Source organism: Crinia signifera, chromosome 19, assembly GCF_055691185.1.
Source record: "Crinia signifera chromosome 19, ASM5569118v1, whole genome shotgun sequence".
Lineage (NCBI taxonomy): Eukaryota > Metazoa > Chordata > Amphibia > Anura > Myobatrachidae > Crinia > Crinia signifera.
The window spans coordinates 2598146-2616230 of NC_139226.1; the positions used below are offsets into that span (position 1 = coordinate 2598146).

The 18085-nt window shown below is 56.1% G+C and overlaps 1 protein-coding gene across 9 annotated transcripts in view; it reads right to left on the reverse strand.

The window, feature by feature from the left end:
• Positions 1 to 7419: 7419 nt before the first annotated feature.
• Positions 7420 to 18085, reverse strand: part of RAP1GAP (RAP1 GTPase activating protein) — a 202832-nt gene continuing 192166 nt past the window's right edge. For 8 of the 9 annotated variants that reach the window (XM_083161794.1, XM_083161789.1, XM_083161795.1 and 5 more), the window contains 2 exons: positions 16040 to 16146; positions 7420 to 9312 (listed from right to left, as the gene is read on the reverse strand). In XM_083161794.1, coding sequence (XP_083017920.1) covers positions 9241 to 9312; positions 16040 to 16146 — 179 coding nt within the window. In that variant the 3' untranslated portion in view covers positions 7420 to 9240. Of the gene's footprint in view, positions 9313 to 15884; positions 15932 to 16039; positions 16147 to 18085 lie in introns of all 9 variants that reach the window. The other variant, XM_083161790.1, reaches the window with a different exon arrangement.

Consider the following 18085-nt stretch of genomic DNA (forward strand, 5'->3'; position numbering starts at 1 on the left):
AAGAACATATAAGTACTGACTGGTCTCCATGTCCAAGGTGTGCCCGTGTCAGAAGTGTGCTCGTGTCAGTGGTGTCCCCGTGTCAGTGGTGTGCCCGTGTCAGTGGTGTGCCCGTGTCAGTGGTGTGCCCGTGTCAGTGGTGTGCCCGTGTTGTGCCTATGACTATAACTTTAAACTTTCTTATGGTAGATAAGAATCTGTGTGTGACAGAGAGGCCTTGACGTACGGCCTGGGGGCTTAGCCCTATATCTGCAGATATATGCAACCAAGATCTCTGTATTATCTGATTATTATTGGTCACACATGAAGCGTGTTCCTATGAGTATGACCTCCCCTACTGCCTTTGCTGGCCGCACATCAGACCAACCATCCAACTAGTTGCTTGGATGGAATAAAAATCTGGTACTGGATGGGAGCAAATGTAATATTTGCCGCAGACATTTGCTCCCAAAATCTGGAAAAGGACAAAAACTGTCGCTCAGACACGGTACAGTCAGACACGGTACAGTCAGACACGGTACAGTCAGACACGGTAGTCAGACACGGTACAATCAGACACGGTACAATCAGACACGGTACTGTATTTGAACCTGTTTGTTTTAAAACAATTTTACTGAATGTTTTTGTCCATTTTCCTGGGTTTGTGAACACGTTTCTGATTGTCCTTTGCTCCCATCCAGTACCAGATTTTTAATGCATCCAAGTAACTAGTTGGATGGTTAGAGGAAAGTTGGTCTGATGTGTGGCAGTATAATTACTCATCACTGGTGCAGAACCTCTACCCAGTCTCCGCTAAACAGGCATGGGCACTACCCAGGAGGAAACCCTGTCCCATCACTATGATGTTATCTAGGGACTGTGACCCACTGAACATCGTACAGCACCCCACCTCCATCCATCACCTGCACCCATACCTCCACTGACCATCGTACAGCACCCCACTTCCATCCATCACCTGCACCCGTACCTCCACTGACCATCGTACAGCACCCCACCTCCATCCATCACCTGCACCCGTACCTCCACTGACAGTCATACAGCACCCCACCTCCATCCATCACCTGCACCCATACCTCCACTGACCATCGTACAGCACCCCACCTCCATCCATCACCTGCACCCGTACCTCCACTGACCATCGTACAGCACCCCACCTCCATCCATCACCTGCACCCGTACCTCCACTGACCATCGTACAGCACCCCACCTCCATCCATCACCTGCACCCGTACCTCCACTGACCATCGTACAGTACCCCACCTCCATCCATTACCTGCACCCGTACCTCCACTGACCATCGTACAGCACCCCACCTCCATCCATCACCTGCACCCATACCTCCACTGACCATCGTACATTACCCCACCTCCATCCATCACCTGCACCCGTACCTCCACTGACCATCGTACAGCACCCCACCTCCATCCATCACCTGCACCCATACCTCCACTGACCATCGTACAGTACCCCACCTCCATCCATTACCTGCACCCGTACCTCCACTGACCATCGTACAGCACCCCACCTCCATCCATCACCTGCACCCATACCTCCACTGACCATCGTACATTACCCCACCTCCATCCATCACCTGCACCCGTACCTCCACTGACCATCGTACAGCACCCCACCTCCATCCATCACCTGCACCCATACCTCCACTGAACATCATACAGCACCCCACCTCCATCCATCACCTGCACCCATACCTCCACTGAACATCATACAGCACCCCACCTCCATCCATCAGCTGCACCCATACCTCCACTGACCATCGTACAGCACCCCACCTCCATCCATCACCTGCACCCGTACCTCCACTGACCATCGTACAGCACCCCACCTCCATCCATCACCTGCACCCGTACCTCCACTGACCATCATACAGCACCCCACCTCCATCCATCACCTGCACCCGTACCTCCACTGACCATCATACAGTACCCCCACCTCCATCCATCACCTGCACCCGTACCTCCACTGACCATCGTACAGCACCCCACCTCCATCCATCACCTGCACCCGTACCTCCACTGACCATCATACAGTACCCCACCTCCATCCATCACCTGCACCCATACCTCCACTGACCATCGTACAGTACCCCACCTCCATCCATCACCTGCACCCGTACCTCCACTGACCATCGTACAGTACCCCACCTCCATCCATCACCTGCACCCGTACCTCCACTGACCATCGTACAGTACCCCACCTCCATCCATCACCAGCACCCGTACCTCCACTGACCCATCATACAGCACCCCACCTCCATCCATCACCTGCACCCGTACCTCCACTGACCATCGTACAGCACCCCACCTCCATCCATCACCTGCACCCGTACCTCCACTGACCATCATACAGCACCCCACCTCCATCCATCACCTGCACCCGTACCTCCACTGAACATCATACAGCACCCCACCTCCATCCATCACCTGCACCCATACCTCCACTGACAGTCATACAGTACTCCACCTCCATCCATCACCTGCACCCGTACCTCCACTGACCATCGTACAGTACCCCACCTCCATCCATCACCTGCACCCATACCTCCACTGACAGTCATACAGCACCCCACCTCCATCCATCACCTGCACCCGTACCTCCACTGACCATCGTACAGTACCCCACCTCCATCCATCACCTGCACCCGTACCTCCACTGAACATCATACAGCACCCCACCTCCATCCATCACCTGCACCCATACCTCCACTGACAGTCATACAGCACCCCACCTCCATCCATCACCTGCACCCGTACCTCCACTGAACATCATACAGCACCCCACCTCCATCCATCACCTGCACCCATACCTCCACTGACAGTCATACAGTACCCCACCTCCATCCATCACCTGCACCCATACCTCCACTGACAGTCATACAGCACCCCACCTCCATCCATCACCTGCACCCATACCTCCACTGACAGTCATACAGCACCCCACCTCCATCCATCACCAGCACCTCCACTGACCATCGTACAGCACCCCACCTCCATCCATCACCTGCACCCGTACCTCCACTGACCATCGTACAGCACCCCACCTCCATCCATCACCTGCACCCGTACCTCCACTGACCATCGTACAGCACCCCACCTCCATCCATCACCTGCACCCATACCTCCACTGACCATCGTACAGCACCCCACCTCCATCCATCACCTGCACCCGTACCTCCACTGACCATCGTACAGCACCCCACCTCCATCCATCAACTGCACCCGTACCTACATTGACCATCGTATAGCACCCCACCTCCATCCATCACCTGCACCCGTACCTCCACTGACCATCGTACAGTACCCCACCTCCATCCATCACCTGCACCCGTACCTCCACTGACCATCGTACAGCACCCCACCTCCATCCATCACCTGCACTCATACCTCCACTGACCATCGTACAGCACCCCACCTCCATCCATCATCTGCACCCGTACCTCCACTGACCATCGTACAGCACCCCACCTCCATCCATCACCTGCACCCGTACCTCCGCTGACCATCATACAGCACCCTACCTCCACCCATCACCTGCACCCGTACCTTCACTGACCATCATACAGCACCCTACCTCCACCCATCACCTGCACCTGTACCTCCACTGACCATCATACAGCACCCTACCTCCACCCATCACCTGCACCTGTACCTCCACTGACCATCGTACAGCACCCCATCTTCATCCATCACCTGCACCCGTACCTCCACTGACCATCGTACAGCACCCCACCTCCATCCATCACCTGCACCCGTACCTCCACTGACCATCGTATAGCACCCCACCTCCATCCATCACCTGCACCCGTACCTCCACTGACCATCACACAGTACCCCACCTCCATCCATCACCTGCACCCATACCTCCACTGACCATCGTACAGCACCCCACCTCCATCCATCACCTGCACCCGTACCTCCGCTGACCATCATACAGCACCCCACCTCCATCCATCACCTGCACCCGTACCTCCGCTGACCATCATACAGCACCCCACCTCCATCCATCACCTGCACCCGTACCTCCGCTGACCATCGTACATTACCCCACCTCCATCCATCACCTGCACCCGTACCTCCACTGACCATCGTACAGCACCCCACCTCCATCCATCATCTGCACCCGTACCTCCAATGACCATCGTACAGCACCCCACCTCCATCCATCACCTGCACCCGTACCTCCACTGACAATCAGTACAGTACACCACCTCCATCCATCACCTGCACCCATTGACAATCCCTACAGTACCCCACCTCCATCCATCACCTGCACCCATACCTCCACTGACCGCCATACAGTACCCCCACCTCCCATCCATCACCTGCACCCGTACCTCCACTGATCATCGTACAGCACCCCATCTTCATCCATCACCTGCGCCCGTACCTCCACTGACCGCCGTACAGTACCCCACCTCCATCCATCACCTTCACCTCCACTGACCATCGTACAGCACCCCTCCTCCATCCATCACCTGCACCCGTATTTCCACTGACCATCGTACAGTACCCCACCTCCATCCATCATCTGCACCCGTACCTCCACTGACCATCGTACAGCACCCCACCTCCATCCATCACCTGCACCCGTACCTCCACTGACCATCATACAGCACCCTACCTCCACCCATCACCTGCACCCGTACCTCCACTGACCATCGTACAGCACCCCACCTCCATCCATCACCTGCACCCGTACTTCCACTGACCGCCGTACAGTACCCCACCTCCATCCATCACCTGCACCCGTACCTCCACTGACCATCGTATAGCACCCCACCTCCATCCATCACCTGCACCCGTACCTCCACTGACCATCACACAGTACCCCACCTCCATCCATCACCTGCACCCATACCTCCACTGACCATCGTACAGCACCCCACCTCCATCCATCACCTGCACCCGTACCTCCACTGACCATCATACAGCACCCCACCTCCATCCATCACCTGCACCCGTACCTCCACTGACCATCGTACAGCACCCCACCTCCATCCATCATCTGCACCCGTACCTCCACTGACCATCGTACAGCACCCCACCTCCATCCATCACCTGCACCCGTACCTCCACTGACCATCATACAGCACCCTACCTCCACCCATCACCTGCACCCGTACCTCCACTGACAATCAGTACAGTACACCACCTCCATCCATCACCTGCACCCATTGACAATCCCTACAGTACCCCACCTCCATCCATCACCTGCACCCATACCTCCACTGACCGCCATACAGTACCCCCACCTCCCATCCATCACCTGCACCCATACCTCCACTGACCGCCATACAGTACCCCCACCTCCCATCCATCACCTGCACCCGTACCTCCACTGATCATCGTACAGCACCCCATCTTCATCCATCACCTGCGCCCGTACCTCCACTGACCGCCGTACAGTACCCCACCTCCATCTATCACCTGCACCTCCACTGACCATCGTACAGCACCCCTCCTCCATCCATCACCTGCACCCGTACCTCCACTGACAATCCGTACAGTACCCCACCTCCATCCATCACCTGCACCCGTATTTCCACTGACAATCCGTACAGCACCCCACCTCCATCCATCACCTGTACCCGTACCTCCACTGACCGCCGTACAGTACCCCACCTCCATCCACCACCTGCACCCGTACCTCCACTGACAATCAGTACCGTACCCCACCTCCATCCATCACCTGCACCCGTACCTCCACTGACCATCGTACAGAACCACACCTCCATCCATCATCTGCACCCGTACCTCCACTGACAATCCGTACAGTACCCCACCTCCATCCATCATCTGCACCCGTACCTCCACTGACCATCGTACAGCACCCCACCTCCATCCATCACCTGCACCCATACCTCCACTGACCATCGTACAGCACCCCACCTCCATCCATCATCTGCACCCGTACCTCCACTGACCATCGTACAGCACCCCACCTCCATCCATCACCTGCACCCGTACCTCCACTGACCATCGTACAGCACCACACCTCCATCCATCACCTGCACCCGTACCTCCACTGACCATCGTACAGCACCCCACCTCCATCCATCACCTGCACCCGTACCTCCACTGACCATCGTACAGTACCCCACCTCCATCCATCAGCTGCACCCGTACCCCCACTGACCATCGTACAGCACCCCACCTCCATCCATCACCTGCACCCGTACCCCCACTGACCATCGTACAGCACCCCACCTCCATCCATCACCTGCACCCATACCTCCACTGACAGTCATACAGCACCCCACCTCCATCCATCACCTGCACCCGTACCCCCACTGACCATCGTACAGCACCCCACCTCCATCCATCACCTGCACCCGTACCCCCACTGACCATCGTACAGCACCCCACCTCCATCCATCACCTGCACCCGTACCCCCACTGACCATCGTACAGCACCCCACCTCCATCCATCACCTGCACCCATACCTCCACTGACAGTCATACAGCACCCCACCTCCATCCATCACCTGCACCCATACCTCCACTGACCATCGTACAGCACCCCACCTCCATCCATCACCTGCACCCGTACCTCCACTGACCATCGTACAGCACCCCACCTCCATCCATCATCTGCACCCGTACCTCCACTGACCATCGTACAGCACCCCACCTCCATCCATCACCTGCACCCGTACCTCCACTGACATTCAGTACAGTACACCACCTCCATCCATCACCTGCACCAGTACCTCCACTGACCATCATACAGCACCCCACCTCCATCCATCACCTGCACCCGTACCTCCACTGACAATCAGTACAGTACCCCACCTCCATCCATCACCTGCACCCATACCTCCACTGACCGCCATACAGTACCCCCACCTCCCATCCATCACCTGCACCCGTACCTCCACTGACCATCGTACAGCACCACACCTCCATCCATCACCTGCACCCGTACCTCCACTGACCATCGTACAGTACCCCACCTCCATCCATCACCTGCACCCTTACCTCCACTGACAGTCATACAGGACCCCACCTCCATCCATCACCTGCACCCGTACCTCCACTGACCATTGTACAGCACCCCACCTCCATCCATCACCTGCACCCGTACCTCCACTGACCATCGTACAGCACCACACCTCCATCCATCACCTGCACCCGTACCTCCACTGACAGTCATACAGGACCCCACTTCCATCCATCACCTGTACCTCCACTGACCATCGTACAGCACCCCACCTCCATCCATCAGCTGCACCCGTACCTCCACTGACCATCGTACAGCACCCCACCTCCATTCAAGGCTATAGTACCCATAGTATGTCCGCATTCTGGCCAACAGGCGTTAGAAGCAGTACACATGATATACGGAATATCACGTGTCATAGGACAATGTGGCAGAAGGAACAGGTGACATCGTAGCAATGGGAACTGTACATATATAATTTTATTTTCAGACCATAAAACTTCATCTGCTTTATACAAATTATATTAATGTTTCCTCCAGTTAAATACAATACTCTATTTCTTCTTTACACCGACAGACAACACTGAGACAGAATCTTATTCCATGGAAAAATAGTGGATTCCCTTCTTTTCCACTCCGCGGGTGAAGTGAGGACACTCAGGCGGACTGGGAGGGGGGGTGGAATTGGGGGAACATATTATTAGTACACAGTAAACAAAGGGCAGTGAATGATGTTGTTACAACAAAACACCACAAGAGGGGGCTGTTTGCTTAATGCCAGGCATGCGGGCTGCAGCCAGACTCCCTCTGCTCACTTCATGCTCACGACAAGTGCACATTGCACACAAAGAGGAAATGACAGGCGTGGGCCTAACGTTACCCACACTGCAACATTCCTGCACACAGACCGTATCAGATTTGGTCAGTGCTGGGTTTATGCAGGGTCCTCACTCGGTAACAACGGTATTGGAACGTGTGGCCGCTGAGCTTTGGAACCTGCAGATAACAGGGATGACGGGGCAGTGGTTGGGGGCCGCACCATGTTATTTACTTCCCACAAGCAACACAAAGAGACAATGGATCCAGTGGGAGATCTGTAGGTTGGATCCGCAGGGTAGAACGCCTGTTACAATGTATCAGTTACAATCTAGTGCAAGGGGAGGAGCAAGCAGTGTCGTAGAAGGCGGGGTCATCCTGCGGTTTCCTCCCCGAGGATATTGGTGGAAGATAGATACAGTACCAAGTCACCTCCCCCTACAGACACGTGTGTAACGGACATAGAGCACACGTAGTGCTATGATACTGGACATACATCGACCCTTTCCAGATACAATGCTCCAACATTACAACAAAAACTTGTGCATTTTTTTTTTTACATCCTGAGATAGAAAAAAACCAAAACCTGAACAATGCAGTATCTGGGTCGTATTTACATTATCGCAACCCCTCGCAGCATCCCCAACATCCGTCTCAGGATTGCCACATGTTCCCCTCCTCTGTGGGACATTTAGGCCTACGACCTATGGCTAGAGAAAGTGACTGTTTGTTGGATGCTCCTATAGAGATTTCGTGGTCTTGTCAATAAGTGCCACCCCTGGAGTCTGACGTGGCAATGCGTTCTTACAAGCCATGTAGGAAAGTACCACAGAGTAATTTAGCAGCGTGTGAGGAGATGCTTTGTCTGAGTCAGTTCACGGAGAGTATTGGGGAGGCCAGGATTGCAGTGCTGCGGAATGCCGCTCAGAAGCAATGAGTCAGGAGGCCTGGACTGCAGCCGAAGAGTCAGGAGGCCGGGACTGCAGCCAGAGAGTCAGGAGACCGGGACTGCAGCCGAAGAGTCAGGAGGCCGGGACTGCAGCCGAAGAGTCAGGAGGCCGGGACTGCAGCCGAAGAGTCAGGAGGCCGGGACTGCAGCCGAGGAGTCAGGAGGCCGGGACTGCAGCCGAAGAGTCAGGAGGCCGGGACTGCAGCCGAAGAGTCAGGGGGCCGGGACTGCAGCCGAAGAGTCAGGGGGCCGGGACTGCAGCCGAAGAGTCAGGGGGCCGGGACTGCAGCCGAAGAGTCAGCGGGCCGGCACTGCAGCCGAAGAGTCAGCAGGCCAGGACTGCAGCCGAAGAGTCAGGAGGCCGGGACTGCAGCCGAAGAGTCAGGAGGCCGGGACTGCAGCCGAAGAGTCAGGAGGCCGGGACTGCAGCCGAAGAGTCAGGAGGCCAGGAGTGCAGCCGAAGAGTCAGGAGGCCGGGACTGCAGCCGAAGAGTCAGGAGGCCGGGACTGCAGCTGAATCAATCACATTCGGCTGCATCAAAAACTGGAGTTTGGTGCAAATCTCTTAGTTTCTGCCTTCTCTGCAGGCACTGGGGGGAGGAAACACAGATCAGATCTCTATGAAATAACATAGATTTTACAAATATATAGAGGTCTCCTGATCTCATCCTGAGAAATTTGGGGTAGAAATGCCCGTACTGGGAATAAGGATACTTACAGGGGATATCAGAGGAGCATGGCAATAAGTAGGATCAGGGACCAGTGGGGGCAGTGAGTGTAGCTGGGGGCAGCGGATGATTAGTGCAGGCAGTGAGTAGCTGGGGGCAGCGGATGATTAGTGGGGGCAGTGATTGTAGCTGGGGGCAGCGGATGATTAGTGGGGGCAGTGAGTGTAGCTGGGGGCAGCGGATGATTAGTGGGGGCAGTGAGTGTAGCTGGGGGCAGCGGATGATTAGTGGGGGCAGTGAGTGTAGCTGGGGGCAGCGGATGATTAGTGGGGGCAGTGAGTGTAGCTGGGGGCAGCGGATGATTAGTGGGAGCAGTGATTGTAGCTGGGGGCAGCGGATGATTAGTGGGGGCAGTGAGTGTAGCTGGGGGCAGCGGATGATTAGTGGGAGCAGTGAGTGTAGCTGGGGCAGCGGATGATTAGTGGGGGCAGTGAGTGTAGCTGGGGGCAGAAGATGATTAGTGGGGGCAGTGAGTGAAGCTGGGGGCAGAGGATGATTAGTAGGGGAAGTGAGTGTAGCTGGGGGCAGAGGATGATTAGTGGGGGCAGTGAGTGTAGCTGGGGGCAGCGGATGATTAGTGGGGGCAGTGAGTGTAGCTGGGGGCAGCGGATGATTAGTAGGGGCAGTGAGTGTAGCTGGGGGCAGCGAATGATTAGTGGAGGCAGTGAGTAGCTGGAGGCAGTGGATGATTAGTGGGGGCAGTGAGTGTAGCTGGGGGCAGAGGATGATTTGTGGGGGCAGTGAGTGTAGCTGGGGGCAGCGGATGATTAGTGGGGGCAGTGAGTGTAGCTGGGGGCAGAGGATGATTAATTGGGGCAGTGAGTGTAGCTGGGGGCAGCGGATGATTAGTGGGGGCAGTGAGTGTAGCTGGGGGCAGAGGATGATTAGTGGGGGCAGTGAGTGTAGCTGGGGCAGCGAATGATTAGTGGAGGCCGTGAGTGTAGCTGGGGGCAGCGGATGATTAGTGGAGGCAGTGAGTAGCTGGGGGCAGCGGATGATTAGTGGGGGCTGTGACTGTAGCTGGGGGCAACAGATGATTAGTGGGGGCAGTGAGTGTAAGTTGGGGGCAGCAGATGATTAGTGGGGGCAGTGAGTGTAAGTTGGGGGCAGCAGATGATTAGTGGGGGCAGTGAGTATAGCTGGGGGCAGCAGATGATTAGTGGGGGCAGTGAGTGTAGCTGGGGGCAGCAGATGATTAGTGGGGGCAGTGAGTGTAGCTGGGGGCAGCGGATGATTAGTGGGGGCAGTGAGTGTAGCTGGGGGCAGCGGATGATTAGTGGGGGCAGTGAGTGTAAGTTGGGGGCAGCGGATGATTATTGGGGGCAGTGAGTGTAGCTGGGGGCAGCGGATGATTAGTAGGGGCAGTGAGTGTAAGTTGGGGGTAGCAGATGATTATTGGGGGCAGTGAGTGTAGCTGGGGGCAGAGGATGATTTGTGGGGGCAGTGATTGTAGCTGGGGGCAGCGAATGATTAGTGGAGGCAGCGAGTGTAGCTGGGGGCAGCAGATGATTAGTGGGGGCAGTGAATGTAGCTGGGGGCAGAGGAGGATTAGTGGGGGAAGTGAGTGTAGCTGGCGGCAGAGGATGATTAGTGGGGGCAATGAGTGTAGCTGGGGGCAGCGAATGATTAGTGGGGGCAGTGAGTGTAAGCTGGAGGCAGCGGATGATTAGTGGGGGCAGTGAGTTAAGCTGGAGGCAGCGGATGATTAGTGGGGAAGTGAGTGTAGCTGGGGGCAGCAGATGATTAGTGGGGGCAGTGAGTGTAGCTAGGGGCAGAGGATAAGTGGGGGCAGTGAGTGTAGCTGGGGGCAGCGGATGATTAGTGGGGGCAGTAAGTGTAGCTGGGGGCAGAGGATGATTAGTAGGGGAAGTGAGTGTAGCTGGGGCAGCGGATGATTAGTGGGGGCAGTGAGTGTAGCTGGGGGCAGAGGATGATTAGTGAGGGCAGTGAGTGTAGCTGGGGGCAGCGAATGATTAGTGGAGGCAGTGAGTGTAGCTGGGGGCAGCGGATGATTAGTGGGGGCAGTGACTGTAGCTGGGGGCAGCGGATGATTAGTGGGGGCAGTGAGTGTAGCTGGGGCAGAGGATGATTAGTGGGGGCAGTGAGTGTAGCTGGGGGCAGCGGATGATTAGTGGGGGCAGTGAGTGTAGCTGGGGGCAGCAGATGATTAGTGGGGGCAGTGAGTGTAGCTGGGGGCAGCAGATGATTAGTGGGGGCAGTGAGTGTAGGTGGGGGCAGAGGATGATTAGTGGGGGAAGTGAGTGTAGCTGGGGGCAGAGGATGATTAGTGGGGGCAGTGAGTATAAGTTAGGGGCAGCAGATGATTAGTGGGGGCAGTGATTGTAGCTGGGGGCAGCGGATGATTAGTGGGGGGCAGTGATTGTAGCTGGGGGCAGCGGATGATTAGTGGGGGCAGTGAGTGTAGCTGGGGGCAGCAGATGATTAGTGGGGGCAGTGATTGTAGCTGGGGGCAGCGGATGATTAGTGGGGGCAGTGAGTGTAGCTGGGGGCAGCGGATGATTAGTGGGGGCAGTGAGTGTAGCTGGGGGCAGCGGATGATTAGTGGGGGCAGTGAGTGTAGCTGGGGGCAGCGGATGATTAGTGGGAGCAGTGATTGTAGCTGGGGGCAGCGGATGATTAGTGGGGGCAGTGAATGTAGCTGGGGGCAGCGGATGATTAGTGGGAGCAGTGAGTGTAGCTGGGGCAGCGGATGATTAGTGGGGGCAGTGAGTGTAGCTGGGGGCAGAAGATGATTAGTGGGGGCAGTGAGTGAAGCTGGGGGCAGAGGATGATTAGTAGGGGAAGTGAGTGTAGCTGGGGGCAGAGGATGATTAGTGGGGGCAGTGAGTGTAGCTGGGGGCAGCGGATGATTAGTGGGGGCAGTGAGTGTAGCTGGGGGCAGCGGATGATTAGTAGGGGCAGTGAGTGTAGCTGGGGGCAGCGAATGATTAGTGGAGGCAGTGAGTAGCTGGAGGCAGTGGATGATTAGTGGGGGCAGTGAGTGTAGCTGGGGGCAGAGGATGATTTGTGGGGGCAGTGAGTGTAGCTGGGGGCAGCGGATGATTAGTGGGGGCAGTGAGTGTAGCTGGGGGCAGAGGATGATTAATTGGGGCAGTGAGTGTAGCTGGGGGCAGCGGATGATTAGTGGGGGCAGTGAGTGTAGCTGGGGGCAGAGGATGATTAGTGGGGGCAGTGAGTGTAGCTGGGGCAGCGAATGATTAGTGGAGGCCGTGAGTGTAGCTGGGGGCAGCGGATGATTAGTGGAGGCAGTGAGTAGCTGGGGGCAGCGGATGATTAGTGGGGGCTGTGACTGTAGCTGGGGGCAACAGATGATTAGTGGGGGCAGTGAGTGTAAGTTGGGGGCAGCAGATGATTAGTGGGGGCAGTGAGTGTAAGTTGGGGGCAGCAGATGATTAGTGGGGGCAGTGAGTATAGCTGGGGGCAGCAGATGATTAGTGGGGGCAGTGAGTGTAGCTGGGGGCAGCAGATGATTAGTGGGGGCAGTGAGTGTAGCTGGGGGCAGCGGATGATTAGTGGGGGCAGTGAGTGTAGCTGGGGGCAGCGGATGATTAGTGGGGGCAGTGAGTGTAAGTTGGGGGCAGCGGATGATTATTGGGGGCAGTGAGTGTAGCTGGGGGCAGCGGATGATTAGTAGGGGCAGTGAGTGTAAGTTGGGGGTAGCAGATGATTATTGGGGGCAGTGAGTGTAGCTGGGGGCAGAGGATGATTTGTGGGGGCAGTGATTGTAGCTGGGGGCAGCGAATGATTAGTGGAGGCAGCGAGTGTAGCTGGGGGCAGCAGATGATTAGTGGGGGCAGTGAATGTAGCTGGGGGCAGAGGAGGATTAGTGGGGGAAGTGAGTGTAGCTGGCGGCAGAGGATGATTAGTGGGGGCAATGAGTGTAGCTGGGGGCAGCGAATGATTAGTGGGGGCAGTGAGTGTAAGCTGGAGGCAGCGGATGATTAGTGGGGGCAGTGAGTTAAGCTGGAGGCAGCGGATGATTAGTGGGGAAGTGAGTGTAGCTGGGGGCAGCAGATGATTAGTGGGGGCAGTGAGTGTAGCTAGGGGCAGAGGATAAGTGGGGGCAGTGAGTGTAGCTGGGGGCAGCGGATGATTAGTGGGGGCAGTAAGTGTAGCTGGGGGCAGAGGATGATTAGTAGGGGAAGTGAGTGTAGCTGGGGCAGCGGATGATTAGTGGGGGCAGTGAGTGTAGCTGGGGGCAGAGGATGATTAGTGAGGGCAGTGAGTGTAGCTGGGGGCAGCGAATGATTAGTGGAGGCAGTGAGTGTAGCTGGGGGCAGCGGATGATTAGTGGGGGCAGTGACTGTAGCTGGGGGCAGCGGATGATTAGTGGGGGCAGTGAGTGTAGCTGGGGCAGAGGATGATTAGTGGGGGCAGTGAGTGTAGCTGGGGGCAGCGGATGATTAGTGGGGGCAGTGAGTGTAGCTGGGGGCAGCAGATGATTAGTGGGGGCAGTGAGTGTAGCTGGGGGCAGCAGATGATTAGTGGGGGCAGTGAGTGTAGGTGGGGGCAGAGGATGATTAGTGGGGGAAGTGAGTGTAGCTGGGGGCAGAGGATGATTAGTGGGGGCAGTGAGTATAAGTTAGGGGCAGCAGATGAGTAGTGGGGGCAGTGAGTGTAGCTGGGGGCAGAGGATGATTAGTGGGGGCAGTGAGTGTAGCTGGGGGCAGAGTGAGAAGTGGGGGCAGTGAGTGTAGTTGGGGGCAGAGGATGATTAGTGGAGGCAGTGATTGTAGCTGGGGGCAGCGGATGATTAGTGGGGGCAGTGAGTGTAAGTTGGGGGCAGTGAATGATTAGTGGGGGCAGTGAGTGTAGCTGGCGGCAGCAGATGATTAGTGGGGGCAGTGAGTGTAGCTGGCGGCAGCAGATGATTAGTGGGGGCAGTGAGTGTAGCTGGGGGCAGCGGATGATTAGTGGGGGTAGTGATTGTAGCTGGGGGCAGCGGATGATTAGTGGGGGCAGTGAGTGTAGCTGGGGGCAGCGGATAATTAGTGGGGGCAGTGAGTAGCTGGAGGCAGCGGATGATTAGTGGGGGCAGTGAGTGTAGCTGGGGGCAGCGGATGATTAGTGGGGGCAGTGAGTGTAGCTGGGGGCAGCGGATGATTAGTGGGGGCAGTGAGTGTAGCTGGGGCAGCGGATGATTAGTGGGGGCAGTGAGTGTAAGTTGGGGGCAGCGGATGATTAGTGGGGGCAGTGAGTGTAGCTGGGGGCAGCGGATGATTAGTGGGGGCAGTGAGTGTAGCTGGGGGCGGCGGATGATTAGTGGGGGCAGTGAGTGTAGCTGGGGGCGGCGGATGATTAGTGGGGGCAGTGAGTGTAGCTGGGGGCAGAGGATGATTAGTGGGGGCAGTGAGTGTAGCTGGGGGCAGCGGATGATTAGTGGGGGCAGTGAGTGTAGCTGGGGGCAGCGGATGATTAGTGGGGGCAGTGAGTGTAGCTGGATGCAGAGGATGATTAGTGGGGGCAGTGAGTGTAGCTGGGGGCGGCGGATGATTAGTGGGGGCAGTGAGTGTAGCTGGGGGCAGAGGATGATTAGTGGGGGCAGTGAGTGTAGCTGGGGGCAGCGGATGATTAGTGGGGGCAGTGAGTGTAGCTGGATGCAGAGGATGATTAGTGGGGGCAGTGAGTGTAGCTGGGGGCAGAGGATGATTAGTGGGGGCAGTGAGTGTAGCTGGGGGCAGCGGATGATTAGTGGGGGCAGTGAGTGTAGCTGGGGGCAGCGGATGATTAGTGGGGGCAGTGAGTGTAGCTGGGGGCAGTGAGTGTAGCTGGGGCAGCGGATGATTAGTGGGGGCAGTGAGTGTAGCTGGGGGCAGCAGATGATTAGTGGGGGCAGTGAGTGTAGCTGGGGGCAGCGGAGGATTAGTGGGGGCAGTGAGTGTAGCTGGGGGCAGCAGATGATTAGTGTGGGCAGTGAGTGTAGCTGGGGGCAGCGGATGATTAGTGGGGGCAGTGATTGTAGCTGGGGGCAGCGGATGATTAGTGGGGGCAGTGAGTGTAGCTGGGGCAGCGGATGATTAGTGGGGGCAGTGAGTGTAGCTGGGGGCGGCAGATGATTAGTGGGGGCAGTGATTGTAGCTGGGGGCAGCGGATGATTAGTGGGGGCAATGATTGTAGCTGGGGGCAGCGGATGATTAGTGGGGGCAGTGAGTGTAGCTGGGGGCGGCGGATGATTAGTGGGGGCAGTGAGTGTAGCTGGGGGCAGAGTGAGCAGCGGGGTGACAGGCTGAGCAGCGGTTGCACATATGAACCACAGTACATGAGCAGGATGAGGAGGAGAATGTGACACAGATACAGATGTGACGGGATGCCGGGAAAGTCTCTGGGTCAGAGCGGAACACGAGAGGGCAGGATACACAGAGAGACCTTCATATAACAGCGCCAGGAGAGACCGTCACAGAGAGAGTGCTGACCTGCCCAGACCGAGGCACATCCAGAGCTGACGTGAGGGCTAGCAGTGCTGCACACACAGGACAGGGGTGACATGGAAGAGAAGACACAACAACACATGGTCACATGCATGTACCAGTACAGCACTGGGCACAGCACCAGCGGGCCCGCCTCTCACCTGATGGTGTGCACTGAGCTCCGTCTCCTCCAGTTGGATTTTAATCTCCGGATATGCGGAATCCCCACCTGATTTCCGGACATCTGGTTGTGGGGAGTGCGGGAAACCTGTGTCACAGAACATGGAAGTCTCAGATCATGCATGCGTCATACAGAATGTGGCGTGTACACTAGTAACACGCTACAGGAATGCCCTATATAACCGTGATATGCCATAACGGCGGCTGGCTGTGCTGCATGGGGACAGATCTAGGGTCAGAAATACCCTACCAGTGGGGTAGCAGCATTTACCCTTTCTGCCCTACACAGAGAAGAATGGGAGTGAACAGAGCAGTGCTACTGGGAACAACTACTGAGAACAGAGCAGTGCTACTGGGAACAGCTACTGAGAACAGAGCAGTGCTACTGGGAACAGCTACTGAGAACAGAGAAGTGCTACTGGGAACAGCTACTGAGAACAGAGAAGTGCTACTGGGAACAGCTACTGAGAACAGAGAAGTGCTACTGGGAACAGCTACTGAGAACAGAGCAGTGCTACTGGGAACAGCTACTGAGAACAGAGCAGTGCTACTGGGAACAGCTACTGAGAACAGAGAAGTGCTACTGGGAACAGCTACTGAGAACAGAGAAGTGCTACTGGGAACAACTACTGAGAACAGAGCAGTGCTACTGGGAACAACTACTGAGAACAGAGCAGTGCTACTGGGAACAACTACTGAGAACAGAGAAGTGCTACTGGGAACAGCTACCGAGAACAGAGCAGTGCTACTGGGAACAACTACTGAGAACAGAGAAGTGCTACTGGGAACAACTACTGAGAACAGAGAAGTGCTACTGGGAACAGCTACTGAGAACAGAGCAGTGCTACTGGGAACAGCTACCGAGAACAGAGCAGTGCTACTGGGAACAGCTACTGAGAACAGAGAAGTGCTACTGGGAACAGCTACTGAGAACAGAGCAGTGCTACTGGGAACAACTACTGAGAACAGAGCAGTGCTACTGGGAACAACTACTGAGAACAGAGAAGTGCTACTGGGAACAGCTACCGAGAACAGAGCAGTGCTACTGGGAACAACTACTGAGAACAGAGAAGTGCTACTGGGAACAACTACTGAGAACAGAGAAGTGCTACTGGGAACAGCTACTGAGAACAGAGCAGTGCTACTGGGAACAGCTACCGAGAACAGAGCAGTGCTACTGGGAACAACTACTGAGAACAGAGAAGTGCTACTGGGAACAGCTACTGAGAACAGAGCAGTGCTACTGGGAACAGCTACCGAGAACAGAGCAGTGCTACTGGGAACAGCTACCGAGAACATAGCACTGCTACTGGAAACAGCTACTGAGAACAGAGCAGTGCTACTGGGAACAACTACTGAGAACAGAGCAGTGCTACTGGGAACAACTACTGAGAACAGAGAAGTGCTACTGGGAACAGCTACCGAGAACAGAGCAGTGCTACTGGGAACAACTACTGAGAACAGAGAAGTGCTACTGGGAACAACTACTGAGAACAGAGAAGTGCTACTGGGAACAGCTACTGAGAACAGAGCAGTGCTACTGGGAACAGCTACCGAGAACAGAGCAGAGCTACTGGGAACAACTACTGAGAACAGAGAAGTGCTACTGGGAACAGCTACTGAGAACAGAGCAGTGCTACTGGGAACAGCTACCGAGAACAGAGCAGTGCTACTGGGAACAGCTACCGAGAACATAGCACTGCTACTGGAAACAGCTACTGAGAACAGAGCAGTGCTACTGGGAACAGCTACCGAGAACAGAGAAGTGCTACTGGGAACAGGTACCGGGAACACAGAAGCGCTACTGGGAACAGCTACCGAGAACAGAGAAGCGCTACTGGGAACAGCTACCGAGAACAGAGCAGCGCTACTGGGAACAGCTACCGAGAACAGAGCAGTGCTACTGGGAACAGCTACCGAGAACAGAGCAGTGCTACTGGGAACAGCTACCGGGAACACAAAAGGGCTACTGGGAACAGCTACCGAGAACAGAGAAGCGCTACTGGGAACAGCTACCAAGTACAGAG